This window comes from Oncorhynchus mykiss, chromosome 5 (genome assembly GCF_013265735.2).
Source record: "Oncorhynchus mykiss isolate Arlee chromosome 5, USDA_OmykA_1.1, whole genome shotgun sequence".
NCBI classification, from domain to species: domain Eukaryota; kingdom Metazoa; phylum Chordata; class Actinopteri; order Salmoniformes; family Salmonidae; genus Oncorhynchus; species Oncorhynchus mykiss.
In genome coordinates this window covers 37,146,337-37,166,441 of record NC_048569.1, presented here as the reverse complement: position 1 = coordinate 37,166,441, position 20,105 = coordinate 37,146,337, and the positions used below count along the sequence as shown (strand labels likewise).

General features: G+C 42.7%; 3 protein-coding genes across 3 annotated transcripts; 2 read left to right on the top strand and 1 right to left on the bottom strand.

The window, feature by feature from the left end:
• The first annotated feature begins 277 nt into the window (after window positions 1-277).
• tmem119b (transmembrane protein 119b) lies at window positions 278-4,902 on the top strand. Its single transcript, XM_021602708.2, has 2 exons — window positions 278-499; window positions 2,692-4,902. Exon 2 carries the CDS (start codon window positions 2,704-2,706, stop codon window positions 3,610-3,612), a length of 909 nt encoding a protein of 302 aa, XP_021458383.2. The 5' UTR covers window positions 278-499; window positions 2,692-2,703; the 3' UTR covers window positions 3,613-4,902.
• Window positions 4,903-5,119: 217 nt separating this feature from the next.
• Window positions 5,120-9,154, bottom strand: iscub (iron-sulfur cluster scaffold protein b). The gene is given in 5 exon segments (NM_001256846.1): window positions 5,120-5,802; window positions 5,940-6,018; window positions 6,189-6,299; window positions 6,443-6,556; window positions 9,028-9,154. Coding segments are annotated over 5 exon segments (498 nt in total). The 5' UTR covers window positions 9,130-9,154; the 3' UTR covers window positions 5,120-5,710.
• Window positions 9,155-18,560: 9,406 nt separating this feature from the next.
• On the top strand, window positions 18,561-20,105 carry LOC100136107 (chemokine receptor-like protein 1). The gene is given in 2 exon segments (NM_001124406.1): window positions 18,561-18,592; window positions 18,743-20,105. A coding segment is annotated over 1 exon segment (1,020 nt). The 5' UTR covers window positions 18,561-18,592; window positions 18,743-18,783; the 3' UTR covers window positions 19,804-20,105.

Below are 20,105 nucleotides of genomic sequence, written 5' to 3'. Positions count from 1 at the left end.
CCCAGTTAAAACCCTGAACGCTTATTTTTTTTTCCCACTCTGAGCTCCAGCCAGTTTGCAGCAGTGTTGTTGACTCTGGCCTTGAGCATCTAGATCTGGGACAGGAGAGCCGAGCCCCCTGCCCCCACATCACATTAGACTACTGCCTAACAAGAACAATCTGTGTAGAGCCCATGAGCCCAGTCATTTTCTGGGAAGCAAGGCAGCCAGAGAGGGAGGAGGGGAGGGAAGGAGAAAAGCGGGAGGAGGGGAGGGAAGGAGAAGGGAGGGAGGGGAGGAAAGGAGAAGAAAGGGGGAAGGAGGGATGTGTCCTAATGGCAAAAAACTTTTTTTTCCTTCTGTGCCGGTCAGAGAAACCTCCAGTCTAAAATCTGAAACTGTAGAAGTTACTGGAGGAGGTGAGGCAGGCACGTTTTCCCTCTTGTTCTCAGTCCATTTTCCTCTCTCAAGCATCCATAGTTCCAGAGGAGCATTTTCTGTGTGACCACTTCTGTAGGAGGTGAGTAGAGCCACTTCTATTCATTTACTTTCACTGTACATTTTACCACATAGGGAAACATATGAAATACTAGCTGATAACATTCTTATCAAATATGAGTTAACTTTAGTGGACAGGTATGACCTCACATGACCATTGCAGTGCAGTTCAGCTGCAGTGACAGCATCATGACATGTCTCCAGGGAAGCAGCCCGCCAGCAGGGAATCAGGCTAGTTCAATAGAGTTCCCCAACAGGATGTTCTCTGAGACCAATGGGTTTCCCATATTTGCATGAGACATTGTGCAGATAAACGTGCGGTGAATAGAGCTTTTATTTTTTTAATTATTCAATCGTATTAAAATGTTTGTATGTCATTATTTCCCACACAAAGGCAGTGCTAAATGTATGACTGTTGAAAAATGTCTGATCATCTCCATCTAATGGTATCTTGAACACTTCAATAGAGACTAATACATCTGTATCCTTTGTGTGTGTTCGCATATCTGCATGTGTGTGAAAGTATACATTGAGGGGGAATGGGCGATAAACTGTAGATGCGCCCCCATCCCCCCTTCCCTGATAAGTGCAATGCCTCATGTGGCCCAGGTTGCACACAGATGGAGTGGGAAAAGGGGGTAAAGGAGGGGGTTGGTTGGTTTATATGGACCAGGCCAGCATTCTAGTCCAGGGCTACATTCAGCAGAGCACAACTGTGGAACATTCAGATAGAAATATATTGTGTAGAAAATACATGCTTCTGACATGTTGAGTAAGGAATCATGACAACTCTATTAATTACATTTCTATCGGCAATGATCAGTTGGTTTTTCTCAGTCATTGTGAAAGTAAGAGTTAGTTATTCTTGTTATTGCTAGGGTAACGTGGGGTAACCAGCCCCCTCTAAGAACAATGTCCAACTGCTGACACAAAAATGCAAAGTTTGGTAAAAATGTGGTATGTGGATGATGGTCATGCTAGGCAAACAAACTATGAAGGGAAATAAGTGGCTACAGTTTACACTTTAGTTATTTAATCATTTTTTTGTTGTAAAGGGGCATTTTTCCCAAATACCAGGGTAACATCTTTAGTTGAGCAAGAGTAGTGGCAGCCAGGGAAAATAGGTGACAGTGGTTTATGTGAGAATTACCCGAGGGAGCTAGTTAACCCACGTTACCATAGAAAATTGTTTTAAGCCAAATTCAATTTCAGGGAAATGAGCGGTCCATGATTTATTTCTGTGAAGCAGCATGAAAAGGAGCTGTTTAAATAAATGTCCAAAATAGTTATTAAAAGATCGGGACAGGAAGCAATGACATTAACATCAGATGACGTGACTCTCACATTGACCAAAAGCAGATTGACAAAATGGGATTAACGTTTTAGTCATGTAACCAAATATCATTGACTGGTCAGGAGTTTGGCCTAGATTCGATCAGTTCCGCTTTAACCCACGGAGGTGTAACTGCATTGAAGCTGTCATATCAGCAAGCGACTCGCGGCGTTATACCCATCGCAGACATTTCCATCAAGTCTCATTAGTAGAAATCCCATGCAGCCTTGTTACAAGTTTAACATTGGAATGTGTGTTGTAATCTACAACTCGATTAGGCTCATATGAATTTGTATTATTTAGTCTAATGATGTCATTATTTCTATACTTTTTCATTCTGAACTTTGAACGTGGGTAGGATGTGTGTGGCTTCGTGACAATGACCACAAGAGCAGCCGATCCCCAATTTGACAGCTCCAATGCAGTTAATTTACACCTCCGTCATCGACTCAACAATGATCTGCTATGCAGTTTTCAGTTATTGTGGGTTAAGGCCAATCTGATTGAATCTAGGCATTTGTGTACATCTACTGTATCTGTCTGTGTGCATTGTCATTGTGTGTGTCTGCATGTGACATGCTATGATTTGAATCCAGACTTTAAATCCTGCCTGCCTCTCATCAGTTCTCAGCTGCTGTCTTAGTCTTAAAATTACATTTAGGGCTCTACAGCTATAGACATTCTATCAAGAATAGAAATTACAATGTTTTGTGAAACACACACAAAGCTGTAGATGTTAGCTGTCACTGTTAGACACAAGAACAGCTACATTAATTGCAAACACCTCTGTTGATCAAAATCTGTTTAATTCAATAAGTGGAAATGCAAATTGACAACAGTTACTGCAGCAGCACTGACACTGTTCTTGTTGTTTTCTGCAGGTCCTACAGGAGATGACGTTCCTCATGGCACTTCATCTGATTAGTCTTTCTGTGATGCTCTGGTCCAGCAGTCCCAGTCTGGCCACACCCCTCCCTTTCAACATTTCCTTGGAGGGCAGTGCAGAGGGGGAGGAGCTGGGCAGCCTCATCCCCACCCCTTACTCACCTACCACCAGTGGCCCAGCCTCAGAGTCCCCAACCACCTCAGATGGCTCCACTCACATAGAGCACTTCCTGCTCAGCCAGATGGTTCACTTCCTGCAGGAGAACATGCTCCTCATCCTTGTTGCCTCAATCCTCTTCATCACCATCTTCCTCATCCTCTGCTGTGCTTGCATCATGAGCCGCAAGCGGAAGGTCAATGCCTACTACCCCTCGTCCTTCCCCTCTAAGATGTACGTGGACCAGAGGGACAAGACCGGAGGTACCAAGCTCTTCAACGAGGTGCCAGAGAAACCCTCCAACGGGCAGCAGGCTGAACCAGTTGACTCAAGCAAGCAGCTCCAACAAGACATCATGAGGGCAGCCAAGAACCTCCGCACTCCCTCCAAACCTCCCCTGGGTGAGCGAGAGGGAAACAACCCCACACAGATAGCAGCAGCTGCAGAGAAAAGTCCTGATGTGAATGTTCAGGCTGAGGGAGAAATCATAGAGAAAGACAACGAGCCATCAAATGCACCTGAGCAGAGCGAGGAGGTATGCCAGCTCTCAGACAGTGAGGCCCAACACCGCAGCTGCCCCAAGCAGCCAGAGATCCTTCCAGGACAGATAGGCCTAACAGAGGATGATGAGTCACTCACAAGAGCTGAGCTTCCATCTGGCCAAGGGCACTCACAAGCCAAGCAGGAAGGGGATAGGCAGGAGAACGCCACTGTCATGCAGTCTATTCCGTTGATCACTGGGGAGAAAACAGCATTTTAACTATGTTGGACAGTGGACCCTCCTTCTCCCACCAGCCTTCTCTGCATTGGACAATATGTTTGAGCTCAATGGTTTGGACGCTTTTGCATGAGTGACATCTTTAAGGCAAAGCCATACCAAATGTCGTCTATTCAGTTGTATGTAATCATATACTTTTGTTTCCCAGTAGCCATCTTTCCATGTCGCTCCCTAAAGGGTATATGATGTAACCTGAGCATACAACTCATGGACGCTGTAGTCTAATGTTGTTTGTATTTGTACAATGGCCAAAGTAATGGTACTGCCTTTTATTTCTCTCTTCCACTCATTGGTAGAGATCATTTTTTAGGGCAACATGAGATTGCTTTCCCTTTTTATTCAACTAGGCAAGTCAGTTAAGAACAAATTCTTATTTACAATGACGGCCTAGTGGGTTAACTGCCTTGCTCAGGGGCAGAACGACAGATTTTTACCTTGTCAGGTCAGGGATTCGACCTAGCAACCTTTCAGTTACTGGCCCAACGCTCTAACCACTAGGCTACCTGCCGCTCCTTGAACAAATATGGATAAGTAGAGGGGAAGTTCACCATGAGCACATCATGGTGCAGCATCTGCAACAACTTCAACTTAGCATGTTTCCTACATTAAGGGAAGTATTTTTGCATTATAAAACCTGTTTATCGTTTGGTTAGTCAAATGTTTATCCCTTCGCGTTAAACATTTCCATTAAAGGGTCAAGCCGGAGTTCCAACAATAACAAAGCAGGCACCCAGCCACTTGTTTCAGTAAACAGCTGAGGGATGGGGCTTAAGAAACATAACGACTCTCAAAGTCATAGAGCTATGGATGCAAGGACTGAGCATCCATGAGATCAAACTGATTGTGAACCATGTTTTGAAGCTATAGTGTTTGATTACACTTTGTACAAACATTGAAGTAAAAAAAACATAGTTGGGGTTCTGAATGGGTACGACAGATTAAGCTCATGAAGCATTTAAGGTACAGTCGTCAAGAATCAATGATTTCATAAGTATTTTAGTATTTTAGTATATTATTCATAAGTATTTTAACAGTCAAAGAAATGTGAAGCAACTGCAGATTGTTGTCCCTTAAAGGGCCAGTTGCTCAGCTGCAGACCTAGGTCAGAAGTTGGGAAAGCATCCAAGTGTCTGTTCTACTTGTACAATACAGGCTGGTTAGTCCGGTGTGGTTGAAAATATGCACACTCCAAAATGTTTGTAGAGGTGCCGACTTTCCTTCCATAATTGTACTTTGGTTGAATAAAGTAGATTTTATGAAGACAGGAAGAAACAGCAGCATTCTAAAATGGGTTGTGTATTTGGGTAGGTAACAAAAGCAGAACCATTTAGCTGAATGTATGAAGTCACATATTTAACATGGCTGTATGCTGCCATCTAGTGGAGAAATACAGCACTTCAATTTATCTGGTAGTATTCACTACATCTGACAAATACCAGGTAATACCGAAAAGCTGGTTGACTAAATGACTAAAACAGACATGCAATACTACTTACGCATTACTTTATTACTTTCAATTAAAACCAGGAATTATGTCTGAAATGTCACTAAACAATCAAAATAGATACCTTGATAGTTTGCTACCATTTTACATCTTCCGCATTACATTTCATCATTGCCATCAAGCCATTAGTACAGGAGTGTTGATGGAATACTAAGACAAACTTCTAAGGCTTATTCAATACTTCCACCACTGCATCCATAATCACTTCCCAATGGAACACACCCATACCATGACAAAATACTCAAGCACAAAGCAAGCAAACTCCTGTACACTCGACTCACTTCACATTTTTCACTCCTGAAAATAAGGCTTACTTTGTACCAATCCCCCGATCAGTGCCCTTAAAAATGTCCGTTAATGTGACAGGCTGGAGTAAAGATCAAAAAAACATAACGCCACAGGGGCTTGGTGTGTACACTGTGCCATCTATGTACGTTGTATGGGTGGACATAACATGAACTAATTTAAGGTGCCTCATATATAGAAGAATGGTGGAGTGGGAATCCAGGACTATACTTTGAGTGTCCCCTTGGTAGTAGGGTGCAGGACACTGGTGTTCAGACATTGGCAAAGACCTCAGTTGCTGGCTTTGACCTCCTCAATCTTGCCATCCTTTTGTTTGAGACGGTAGTCATGGAGGGCAGCTTTGATGGCATCCTCAGCCAGCACTGGAGAAAAGGGCACAGTCAGGAATATCAAATGGTTTAAAAAAAAATTAGGTTTAAAAAAATGGTTTAGAATTTCACAACTTGTTAAACAGTTTGGAAAGAACAGCCTTAGATATTAGACTGAAATAAGAGCTTACTAGAGCAGTGAAGTTTGACCGGTGGAAGACAGAGCTCTTTGGCAATATCCGTGTTCTGTATGGTCAGTGCTTCGTCAATCTGGAAGCCAAGCGAGCAACATTCCATCAACCAAGAAATAAACTCCACCCAACCATGATATGTAACAAAAGGAACAAGCAGCGTGGCAGAAAAGACTGAAATGCAACATTCAGACAGAACAGTGAAAGAGGAAGCAGAGGAAGTGTCATGGGTGCAGAACGTTCACTCACAGATTTGCCCTTCACCCACTCTGTTACCAGGGAGCTGGAGGCGATAGCTGAGCCGCAGCCAAACGTCTTGAACCTGGCGTCCACAATCTTCCCATGATCGTCTACCTCAATCTGCAGAAAGGAGTCACTTTATTCAATGGTGACTTTTGTCCACAAATGAATTCATAAACAATGTAGTCACGTTACTAAACACAAGCTTGGTAACTAAATAGAACATGTCGCTTCTCTGCAAATCCTCCAGGGGACCAACGTACCTGCAGTTTCATCACATCTCCACAAGCTGGGGCACCCACCAAGCCTGTACCCACATTCTTGGAGGTCTTGTCCAGGGACCCAACGTTCCTTGGGTTCTCATAGTGGTCCACTACCTAAAAATTGGAAAAAGAAAGGAAATGTCATGGTTAGTCATCATATTGTTGATTCCACTTAATTAACAATTATGATTACCCTCTCTAAGGAACATGCCCTGCTGCTGTCACAAACATTCACATAACAGCATCCGTAATCACATTCCAACTGTCTCCCAAAAAAGCAGGCTCAAGGCTGAGGCCTCTTGCATTGCTGTTATGTAACAAGTTGACGTTATGTAAGGCAAATTAAAATAAACAGATTAGGACAGGGCTCCACTGCACACAACAGTAATTCCTGTTGCAACCTCCCTCCCCCCAGATGTAATAGCCATGATGCGGAGTCATTCTCTACACTATTAAACAATGCTGGGAACAAAGCTTTTGATGAGATCATCATTACGAGGATTGTCTGAATATCCTAAAATATCAGGGCCTCGTTTCCCAGAGCCTGAGTAGCATTAAGATCATTGTTAGAACCATCTTAAGATGCATCTTTAGTAGCCGAGCCGTTTCTCATAGTTACTGAAGTTGCACTTGAAAACACTTATTTACCTCAGACCACTCATAGAATAGCTAAGTGTGTCATTAGATGCTTGTTTTTGCCATTCCGTCACTTTATACACAGAAGAGCACCGCTAAACAAAGACTCAACTCTGATGGGTCTCTGGAACTGCCCATAACTTCAGAATGAAGTTCACTACAAATATGTCTTTGCAACTGTAACAAATAAGCGAAGAATAAGACAATGCTTCAAATGAAATCCATGGCTGAAAAAGAACATAACATTTATTTGAGAAATGCAGGCCTATGTTCATTCAATTTAACAATATAATATTCTAGGCTACTGTCAAATTTTGCTTCATGTGCTCAAATTTTAATTTAGTGGGTAAGCATTTAGAATGAGCCACCTCAATTTGCATCCATAGGTGGCAAACAAAAAAAGATACATCCCTTTTTCAGGACCCTGTCTTTCAAAGAGTTATTTTGATTTTTACAAATTAACTTCACAGATCTTCATTGTAAAGGGAATAAATGGCAATGTCCGTACTGTGAGACGCCTAAGACAGCGCTACAGGGAGACAGGATGGACAGCTAATCGTCCTCGCAGTGGCAGACCACATGTAACACCTGCACAGGATTGGTACATGCAAATATCACACCTGGCAATGTCCGTACTGGCAATGTCCAACAGGTACAGGATGGCAACAACAACTGCCCGAGTTGCACCAGGAACGCACAATCCCTCCATCAGTGCTCAGACTGTCCGGAATAGGCTGAGAGAGGCTGGACTGAGGGCTTGTAGGCCTGTTGTAAGGCAGGTCCTCACCAGACATCGCCGGCAATAACGCCACCTATGTGCACAAATCCACCGTCGCTGGACCAGACAGGACTGGCAAAAAGTGCTCTTCACTGAAGAGTTGCAATTTTGTCTCACCAGGGGTGATGGTCAGTTTTGCATTTATCGTCGAAGGAATGAGCGTTACCGAGGCCTGTACTCTTACAGGGAAGACATCCTCATCCCTCATGTGATACCCTTCCTGCATGACAATGCCACCAGCCACTCGAGTCCACAACTCTGCCCCTCGTTTTATTGCTACAAAAACACTTGAATTATGTCACAAATCCATATGTAACAATGCACAAAGTCTATTTTCTGCCAATTTACCCGCTCACTTTCGCGTAGACGCGAGAAAAATAGACTTCGTTTCTAATTTGAAGCGCATACACGCTCATAAAAATAAAAAATAAAACACTAATTTGGGTTTCAATGTTCAGACCGAGCGCTTAAAACTCCACCACACAGAAGAGACCTTCGTCCAATAACTTGTGTAATGGAACTGAATAATGATCAAGGGACACACATCTATTGTTGGTTCAACAGAAACCGAGTTACTGTGTAAACGTTATTTCCGAGTCTAATAAAGAGCCAAAATCAATTAAACTACGTATTGCCAGGGCTACCACTATAGATGCCGCGTCACTGCATGTCACCTAACTAGCTAATTTGTTTACGCTAGGTACCTGTTACCAAAATAGCTGTGGAATTAAATAACAGCTCAGGACGGAACAGATTAACCGTCAAGTAGCACTTGTCTCACTCGACATGCTGCTGTACATGAAAATTGCATTGTCAGGAAAAAAAGTGAACATAAAAAACGAACATGTTAAATTACAGTTAACTAGCTACCTTTAGAGTACTCTAAATTAATACTAGGCAAGACATTTGACGCATGTTACCTAAGCTACCGCTTTCTTTAATGAATATATTTCAACTAGCTAACATCACTGTATGACAAATACATAACAGTTCATCAATGCTACCTTTGCTTCTGGGCAAGTTCAGTTACCTAATATAGGTAGTTAACCTACTAAATGAGTTGCCTAACGTTACTGCGCCAAGCCATTCATGTTGTTGGAAGAGTTTACGACCGCAACAGTGAAACATGGTTGAATTTATCAGCTATCAAACTCAGCTAGTTATGTTTTACCTTCTTGTGGTAGGCAGCTTGGGCTTTATATTCCGGGGAAGAAAGCCTTTTGATCACAACAAGAGGGGTGATGCACTTCTTTGCTGCTACTAGACCCGCCATGTTCACGGTTTGTCTGAAATGACGCAGTCTGAAACCATGCGAGCGCCTACCTTTATGGTGCTTTCAAGACAACTGTGACACTGTGAAAATACGAGGTCAAATCATGACGTCTTTTGGTTTTATTTGTATTATTAATTTAACTAGGCACATCCGTTAAGAAAAAACTCCTATTTACCAGAAGTCAAAAGAGCTCCTGCGGGAACGGGGGCTGGGGCTGGGATTAAAAATAAAATACGAATATAGGACAAAACACACATCAGGACAAGAGACACCACAACACTAGGTGAAGAGAGACCTAAAAACGACAACATAGTATGGCAGCAACACATGAAAACATAGCATGGTAGCATCACAACATGACAACAACATGGTAGCAGCACAAAACATGGTACAAACATTATTGGGCACAGTTAACCACACAAAGGGCATTGAATGTAGAGATGGAGACAAAACGGTCCAGTTTGAGTGTTTTTTGCAGCTATCTAGCTTTGTGTGTGCTTTGGGGACGTTAACAGAATGTGACTGGCAGAACGGGTATTGTATGTGGAGGATGAGGGCTGCAGTAGGTATCTCAGATAGGGGGGAGTGAGGCCTAAGAGGGTTTTGTAAATAAGCATCAACCAGTGGGTCTTGCAAAGGGTAAACAGAGATGACTAGTTTACAGAGATTATAGAGTGCAGTGATGTGTCATATAAGGAGCATTGGTGGCAAATCTGATGGCCAAATGGTAATGAACATCTAGCCATTTGAGAGCACCCTTACCTGCCGATCTATAAATGACGCCTCCCTAATCTAGCATTGTTCGGATGGTCATCTGAATCAGGGTTAGTTTGGCAGCTGTGGTGAACGAGGATCGATTACAATAGAGGAAACCAAGTCTAGATTTAACCTTAGCCTGCAGCTTTGATATCTGCTGAGAGAAGGACAGTCTACCATCTAGCCATACTCACAAGTACTTGTATGAGCTCTAAACCCTCAAAGGTAGTAATCACACTGGTGGGAGAGGGGGATTCTTCTTACCAAACCCCATTACCCTTGTTTTGGAGGTGTTCAAGACAAGGTTATGGGCAGAGAAAGCTTGTTGGACACTAAGAAAGCTTTGTTGTAGAGCGTTTAACACAAAATCCAGGGAGGGGCCAGCTGAGTATAAGACTGTATCATCTGCATATAAATGAATGAGAGAGCTTCCTACTGCTTCTTCAACTATGTTGTTGATGTAAATTGAGAAGAACGTGGGGCCTAGGATCGAGCCTTGGGGACCTCCCTTGGTGACAGGCAGTGGCTGAGACAGCAGATGTTCTGACTTGACACTGCACTCTTTGAGAAAGATGGTTAGCAAACCAGGCCAAAGACCCATCAGAAACACCAATAATCCTTAGCTGGCCCACAATAATGGAATGGTCTACCGTATCAAAAGCTTTGGCCAAGTCAATAAAAATAGCAGCACAACATTGGTTAGAATCAAGTGAAATGGTGACATCATTTAGGACCTTTAAGGTTGCAGTGACACACCCATAACCTGAGTGGAAACCAGATTGCATACCCAAGAGAATACTATAGACATCAAGAAAGCCAGTCAGTTGATTATTGACAAGTTTTTCCAACACTTTTGATAAACAGGGCAAAATAGAAATTGGCCTATAACAGTTAGGATCAGCTTGATTTCGCCCTTTAAATAAAGGATGCACCATGGCTACCTTCTAAGCAATGGGAACCTCCCCAGAGAGGAGAGACAGGTTAAACAGGTCAGAGATAGGATTGGCGATGTTAGGTGCAGCAACCTTAAAGAAGAAAGGGTCTAAACCATCTGACCCAGATGTTTTTTTGTGGTCAAGTTTAAGGCGCTCCTTTAGCACCTCGGACTCAGTGACCCCATGCAGCAGTAGGAGCATCGGGGATAGTCACATTAGAAGGGGTAGGAGATGAGGAAATGTTGGAAGGGCAAGGAGGCATGGCAGAGTAAAATAATAATCCTGACTTAATGAACTGGTGATTAAAGAGCTCAGCCATTTGCTCCTTGTCAGTAACAACCACATCCTCAACATTAAGGGACATGGGCAGCTGTGAGGAGGAGGGTTTATTCTCCAGGTCTTTAACCATTTTCCAGAACTTCTTGGGGTTAGACCCACAGAGAGAGAACTGCTCCTTAAAGTAACTAACTTTGACCTTCCGGATAGCCTGAGTGCACTTATTTCTCATTTGCATGACTGAGAGCCAGTCAGCCTGAGTATGTGTGTGCCAAGCCATTTGCCAAATGGAATTCTTGAGGTGGAGTAACTCTGCCAGATCACGGTCGAACCAGGGGTTGAACCTGTTTTTTATTCTCATTTTCTTTATGGGTGCATATTTGTTAAGGATACCACTGAAAATATCTTCAACAGGGGGGATCAAGCTGATTCTATACCAATTTAGAGAAGCCAGATCAAGAAGGAAGGCTTGCTTATTAAAGTTTTTTAGCAAGTGTCTATGATAAGTTAGGACAGTTTTTTTCACTGAGCAGAAAACACCAGACTGATACCTATCAGGATTATTTGTAAGGATAACACCAAGGAGAGTAGCCTTTTCTGGGTGTTTGGAGTCATACCTTGTGGGATTGGTAATAATCTAAGAAAGATTTAGGGAGTCCAATTGCTTTAGGACTTGGTCAGATGGTTTAAGCATGTCCCAGTTTAGGTCACCTAACAGGACAAATTCAGATTTAGTGTAAGGCGCCAGGAGAGAGCCTAGGGCATTTAGGGTACAGGCAGGTGCTTATGGTGGCCGATAACACCCTGCAACATTCAACAAAGAGTTATTTGAAAGTTTAATGCGTAAAACCAGCAAATCAAATTGTTTGGGGACAGACTTGGTGGAGACAACCAAGCACTGAAGTGTTCTTTGGTAAAGATTGCCACTCCACCACCTTTGGAAGATCTGTCTTGCCGAAAAAGGTTATAACCAGAAAGGTTAACGTCAGTGTTCAGTGTTCAAAACACATTCTTAACCACTTCTCAGTAATGACCAACACATCTAGATTGGAGCTGTGAAACCACACTTTCAATTGATACATTTTAGGCAGTAAGCTTCTAGGCAGGTAGTCTAGTGGTTAGAGCTTTGGGCCAGTAACTGAAAGGTTGCTAGATCAAATCTCCAAGCTGACAAGGTTGTTCTGCCCCTGGACAAGGCAGTTAACCCACTGTTCCTAGGCTGTCATTGTAAATAAGAAATTGTTCTTAACTGACTTGCCTAGTTAAATAAAGTTGTGTTAATGTGCAGAAAACCCAGGCTTTCACGAGAGCAAAACGTCTGTGATCTTCAGGTTGAAAAGTCGGAGCTCTAGAAGTTGGACTTCCGAGTTGAATGACCGTCCAAAATTATTTTTCCCAGTCCAGGATGTTTTTTTTCAGAGTTCCCAGTTGTCTTGAACGTACTGAAATCAGAAGTCGGGAGATGAACGTAGCATTATCATGTGCGTGACAGTGTAGGAGGAGCTTTTAGACTAGTGAATGACAGGAAAGTGCATGGCTTTCCTTTGATATAACTTTTTATTCTAGCAATATTCAGCCAATATTTCCAAACGTTTGGAATGACGCCCTGAAGACAAACACAGGGTAGTATAATTCCTGCCTGATCACTTAACCTGAATGTAATTAAGCTGCTCTATCATCACTGAATACATTTAGTCTGAAACTTCCTTCCTAGAAGTCGTTTGTGTGACTTCAAAATGAGGGGCGTTGTGAAAAAAACGAATTCATCAGCAATTTGTCTCTAACAAATCTAACCAATAACACAGTTGTAACAACTGTTACATATATAGGCCTTTCTAAATTAGCCTAACGTGAAAAACATACATGGTCATCTAACTAAAGGTTAAAAGGGTAGACCAGGAATTGTATGTAAAGAATTTTTCATTTCTGCAAGTCTCAACTCAAGTTCCTTGGACATGTAGTTGTCAAGGTTCCACCTGTCACCAGAGGGTGGCAGAGACCGTCCTAGAGACATTAATGACACTCAAGTGTGTCCTATTACTCATTATTATTTCCCTGTTAAAAGAGGTGTGTTTTCTGGTTTCCAGGCTGCGGGTCAAACTCATAAAAGACACACCCTCGTCCACTTATGCCCTTGGGGGAATCCCTGTCACCATCTTGGAAGGCGGTCCAAATGATTAGCCAAGAAAGGAAAGTTTGCAACGTAAGCCGCTCAGCCATGGTTTTTAGTCGAGTTTGTGAGTGTACAATTATTTCGCTCCAGGTTCCTGAAACTCCCCATAATTAAATTTGCGACAATTGTACATCTGCTAAGATTAGTCCGCCAAAACTAAAAAACAACATCAATGGAGATGTCAACATACAAGTGTAAGTAAAAACAAATGTGAATAAGTTAGAAATTGTGCTACTAATGCATGTGACGGCACAAACATGTCTCATAAAAAGTAAATATGCTTTTGTTTGGTTATTTTTTGGAAATTGTAGAAATAAAACATTTTCCTTCTTCAGAAGTTCCAGCTAGGCAGGCTAACGTTAGCAAATTAATTTGCTAGCTATCATACAGTAGGTGTACATTAATAATTAATATAAGTAGACATGTAATCATAATTGACTGTAGAGCATATTTAATTGTTTTAATTACAAATTCTTATTTACAATGACGGCCTACCCAGGCCAAACCCGGACAACGCTGGGTCAATTGTGCGCCGCCCTATGGGACTCACAATCACGGCCGGATGTGATGCAGCCTGGATTCGAACCAGGGACTGCAGTGATGCCTCTTGCACTGAGATGCAGTGCCTTAGACTGCTGTGCCACTCGGCTGTGTTAAGAAGCAGTGCGGCTGGTTGGGTTGTGTATCGGAGGACGCATGACATTCAACCTTTGTCTGAGCCCGTACGGGAGTTGTAGCGATGAGACAAGATAGCAGCTACTACAACAATTGGATACCACGAAATTGGGGTGAAAAAAAATAAATAATGTAATTTCCTATTTTTCATGAGTTGTGGCTGAATAAGGAAATGTGTTTTCTGTGAATCGGCAATACAGAACAGCAGCCTCCGGTAAAATCGGGGAGGTGGGGCAGGGGTCTTTGTCTCTGGTGCCCGATCTCTAATAGTAAGGAAGTCTCGAAGGTTTTGCTCTCCTGAGTTAGAGTACCTCATGATGACCACACTATTTACCGAGAGAGTTTTCATCTATATTCTTCGTAGCTGTCTATATACCACCACAAACCGATGCTAGCACTAAGGCCGCACTCAACAAGCTGTATATAAGGTCATAAGCGAACAAGAAAATGCTCATCCAAAGGCAACGCTCATAATTGCCGGGAACTTTAATGCAAGAAAACTGAAATCCGTTTTACCAAATTTTTGTCACGTGCAACTAGAGGAAAAAAACTCTAGATCACCTTTACTCCACACACAGAGACGCATACAAAGCTCGCCCTCCATTTGGCAAATCCGACCATAAACTAAATTCTCCTGATTCCTGATTACAAGCAAAAACTCTAAAAGGAAGTACCAGTGACATGCTCAATACGGAAGTGGTCCGAGGAAGCCAGGACGCGTACTCAGAGAATGCTCTAACCAGCTGGCAAATGTCTTCAACTGACATTTTCAACCTCTCCCTGGCCCAGTCTGTAATACCTACATGTTTCAAGCAGACCACCATAGTCCCTGTGCCCAAGAACGCCAAGGTAAGCTGCCTAAATGCCTACCACCTGTAGTACTCACATCGTCAACACCATCATCTCAGAAACACTGGACCCACTCCAATTCACATACTGCCCCAACAGATCCACTGACGATGCAATCTTTATTGCACTCCACACTGCCCTTTTCCCACATGGGCAAAAGGAACACCTACTTGAGAATGCTGTTCATTGAATACACCATAGTGCCCTCCAAGCTCATCACTAAGCTAAGAACCCTGGGACTGAACACCTCCCTCTGCAACTGGATCCTAGAATTCCTGATGGGCCGCCCCCAGGTGGTGAGGGAAGGTAACAACACATCAGCCACATTGACCCTCAACACGGGGGTCCCTCTGGGGTGCGTGCTTAGTCTCCTCCTGTACTCCCTGTTCACCCACAACTGTGTGGCCACGCACAACTCCAACACCATCATTAAGTTTGCCAACAACACAACGCTGGTAGGCCTGATCACAAAAGACGAGGAGAGCATATAGGGAGGAAGTCAGAGACTTGGCAGTGTTGTGCCAGGAAAACAACCTCTCCCTCAACGTGAGCAAGACACATGAGCTGATCATTAATGGTTTTTGCGACTGCACTTGAAGAAACTTTCGAAGTTCTTGAAATTTGCCAGATTGACTGACCTTCATGTCGTAAAGTAATGATGGACTGTCATTTGCTTATTTGAGCTGTTCTTGCTATAATATGGACTTGATCTTTTGCCAAATAGGGCTATCTTGTTGGTATACCACCATTACATTTTCACAACACAACTGATTGGCTCAAATGCATTAAGAAGGAAAGAAATTCCACAAATGTACTTTTAACAAGCCACACCTGTTAATTGAAAAGCATTCCAGGTGATTACCTCATTAAGCTGGTTGAGAGAATGCCAAGAGTGTGCAAATATGTCAGCAAGGTGGCTACTTTGAAGAATCTCAAATATACCATTTATTTTGATTTGTTAAACATGTTTTTGGTTACTACATGACTCCATTTGTGTTATTTCATGGTTTGTCTTCACTATTATTCAACAATGTAGAAAATAGTAAAAATAAAGAAAAACCCTGGAATGAGTAGGTGTGTCCAAACTTTTGACTTGTTATGTACATATTAACTCAATTACCTCGACTACCCTGTACCCCTGCACATTGACCCGGTACCGGTACCCCTTGTATATAGCGGGGTTGTTATTTTTAATGTGTTACTATTTTTTTCTTTAGCACATTTTTCTTACTTACTTTTTTAAAACTCTGCATTTTTAGTTGAAAGGGCTCGTAAGTAAGCATTTCACAGTAATGTTGTATTCGGAGCACATGACAAATAACATTTGATTTGTATGTAAGGAATATGTATTTTCACACTTACGTAACAAGAGTGTGCATGGTCGTTGTGAAGAGAGGTATCCTTGACCTTTCCTCTCAGCAATCTAAAAAAAAAAAAAAATCAAACCAAACGTTCAGATTTATTTAATTTCCTAAATTTAACACAAGAAGGCGATATTGGTCAACTTTTAACTATAGCTCCCCAGCTGTCTGAAAATAGTGATAGAAATAGTGCTCTCCGTGGTGCTGAACAAGCCAAGTTTGTGATGCAGAGCACGTGGGCTGAGTTGAGTGGTTGAAAATCCAGCTACAATGACATACTTAGTTATCTAACCACCTCATTCCTTTATTTAAGCACCTAGTAAGTACATCATCATGCTTTTGGGATAAGTGTTTTTTCAGATTACACAATGATTGTTTAGTTGCCGCAACTCCCTCTTTTGCGCTTGGTCCTCATCATTGTAAGTGACCTTGACTTAACACCTGTGAGTTTTATCAGCTTCTTTATGAAAATATTTTGCGAACTTCATGACAGTAGTTAACGCAAGGGGCTACAGTCGTGGTCAAAAGTTTTGAGAATGACACAAATATTAATTTTCACAAAGTTTGCTGCTTCAGTGTCTTTAGATATTTTTGTCAGATGTTCCTATGGAATGCTGAAGTATAGTTACAAGCATTTCATAAGTGTCAAAAGATTTTATTGACAATTAAATGAAGTTGATGCAAAGAGTCAATATTTTCAGTGTTGACCCTTCTTTTTCAAGACCTGCAATCCGCCCTGGCATGCTGTCAATTAACTTCTGGGCCACATCCTGACTGATGGCAGCCCATTCTTGCATAATCAATGCTTGGAGTTTGTCAGAATTTGTGGGTTTTTGTTTGTCCACCTGCCTCTTGAGGATTGACCACAAGTTCTAAATGGGATTAAGGTCTGGGGACTTTCCTGGGCATGGACTCAAAATATCGATGTTTTGTACCCCGAGCCACTTAGTTATGACTTTCGCCTTATGGCTGGAAAAGACATTGTTTGTCACCAAACTGTTCCTGGATGGTTGGGAGAAGTTGCTCTCGGAGGATGTGTTGGCACCATTCTTTATTCATGGCTGTGTTCTTAGGCAAAATTGTGAGTGAGCCCACTCCCTTGGTTGAGAAGGAACCCCACACATTAATGGTCTCAGGATGCCTTACTGTTGGCATGACAAAGGACTGATGGTAGCGCTCACCTTGTCTTCTCCGGACAAGCTTTTTTCCGGATGCCCCAAACAATCGGAAAGGGGATTCATCAGAGAACATGACTTTACCCCAGTCCTCAGCAGTCCAATCCCTGTACCTTTTGCAGAATATCAGTCTGTCCCTGATGTTTTTCCTTGAGAGAAGTGGCTTCTTTGCTGCCCTTCTTTGACACCAGGCCATCCTCCAAAAGTCTTCACCTCACTGTGCGTGCAGATGCACTCACACCTGCCTGCTGCCATTCCTGAGCAAGCTCTGTACTGGTGGTGCCCCGATCCCGCAGCTGAATCAACTTTAGGAGACAGTCCTGGCGCTTGCTGGACTTTCTTGGGCGCCCTGAAGCCTTCTTCACAACAATTGAACCGCTCTCCTTGAAGGTCTTGATGATCCGATAAATGGTTGATTTAGGTGCAATCTTACTGGCAGCAATATCATTGCCTGTGAAGCCCTTTTTGTGCAAAGCAATGATGACGGCACGTGTTTCCTTGCAGGTAACCATGGTTGACAGAGGAAGAACAATGATACCAAGCACCACCCTCCTTTTGAAGCTTCCAGTCTGTTATTTGAACTCAATCAGCATGACAGAGTGATCTCCAGCCTTGTCCTCGTCAACACACACCTGTGTTAATGAGAGAATCCCTGACATGATGTCAGCTGGTCCTTTTGTGGCAGGGCTGAAATGCAGTGGAAATGTTTTTGGGGGGATTCAGTACATTTGCATGGCAAAGAGGGACTTTGCAATTAATTGCAATTCATCTGATCACTCTTCATAACATTCTGGAGTATATGCAAATTTCCATCATACAAACTTGAGGCAGCAGACTTTTTGAAAATGAATATTTGTGTCATTCTCAACTTTTGGCCACGACTGTATAGCTGAAAACAAGATTACTACAAACGCGTGCTGAGGCGGGCATGCCCTGAGCTCGTGAAGTGAATGCTACTTGGAACACTACTGAAGCGAAATTGGAGCTGGGGAGCAGGCCGACGCTCCAGCCTTTGGGAATCTCGATCCACGCTCCAGTCAAATTGGGTACGCTCTGCTCCTCGCTCTGCTCCGCTCCACTCACATACTCTGGTGTGATGTGGAACTTCAAACTCAGAACCCATCTAGGTTCCTCATTCCTTTATGTTGTTGTGACTTAAAATGAAAGAAGAAGTGAGCCATTGCTCCAGCCGCAGGGGTATTTAAACTCAGAGAACACTCTCAGTAGGCTGTAATAGCTGTTGTCATTTCACACTGACACAAGGTGAGTCTTTTACTTTACACCTTTTTATGTCATAGTGCTCAGTTCTGAAGTTTGACAAAAGGCACATAATGAGAAGTTATTTGAGCACATGACTAGCTGTAATTGTATGCTTTCAATGTGTTGGCTGATCATTTGTGTGTACATCAACAGGACGTTTTAGGAGTCTTTGACTAGAAAAGTCTTACAGTAACATGGAGGATTTTGACTATACAGAATATGGAGAAGATTATACTGCCTACAATGAAACATATGAAAACACCTCTGTGAGTGGCTCAGTGACTTTCAACCATCCCAGGTCCTTTTCAGTGGAAACTGTAATCAATATCCTTATATCACTACTGGGTCTTAGTGGAAATGCTATAGTAATTTGGATCTCTGGCTTCAAGATGAGGACATCGGTCAACACCACTTGGTACCTCAGTCTGGCCATCTCAGACTTTCTGTTCTGTGTCTGTCTGCCCTTTAACATTGTATACATGGTCACCTCACACTGGCCCTTTGGGCTGGTCATGTGTAAGCTGACCTCCTCCGCTATGTTCCTCAACATGTTCAGCAGCGTCTTCCTGCTGGTTCTGATCAGTGTTGACCGCTGTGTGTCAATCACGTTTCCTGTCTGGGCTCAGAACAACCGGACCATACCCAGAGCATCCGGAGTGGTCGTCCTCGTGTGGGCCCTCTCTGCTGCCCTGACTGTACCCTCACTGGTCTACCGCCAGACCAAAACACACGGGGCTGATACACTGTGCTATACTGATTATCAGTCTGGGCACAAGGCAGTGGCTCTGAGTCGATTTGTCTGTGGCTTTGTGATTCCTCTTTTGATTATAGTCTTCTGCTACTCAGTTATCTTTGTACAGCTCAGGAGTCGCCCCATGAAATCCACTAAACCTGTCAAGGTAATGACTGTCCTCATTGTGTCCTTCTTCGTTTGCTGGGTGCCCTATCACACTTTTGTCCTGTTGGAGTGGAACTTGGGGAATCACAGCCTTGAGATGCTCTACACTTGGCTGAAGGTGGGCAGCACAATGGCTGCAGTAAACAGTTTCCTTAACCCCATACTGTATGTGTTAATGGGTCATGACTTTCGGCAAACCCTAAAGAGGTCTGTTCTGTGGAAGATAGAAAATGCAATGGCAGAAGATGGGCGTATAGGTGGACGTAACCTCTCAAAGTCTGGGTCTTTTGAGAGTAAAGCTTTCACACACGTCTGAGGTTTAAGATTGTGTCATTTTATTGAGGTTGTTTGTAAGTTTGTAACGATGGTACCTTTTTTGCACTGCTTCTATAGATGTTATTTGATTTGTAATGTATTCATTCAAAGTGTTACTGTGTAAATATGAGTTTCAATGGATATCAAAAGGCGTGTCTGATTTAAAATCTGTTACACTAGTTCTATACAATTAGTTGTTAAAGTTATGGACTCTTATGTTTTCTTAAAGTATCTACTGAACAAGAAATATAAATGCAACATGTAAAGTGTTGGACCCATGTTTCATGAGCTGAAATAAAAGAT

Excerpts from the sequence above, each read along its gene's own strand:
- tmem119b (XM_021602708.2), top strand. The coding sequence starts at position 2,704 with ATGACGTTCCTCATGGCACTTCATCTGATTAGTCTTTCTGTGATGCTC.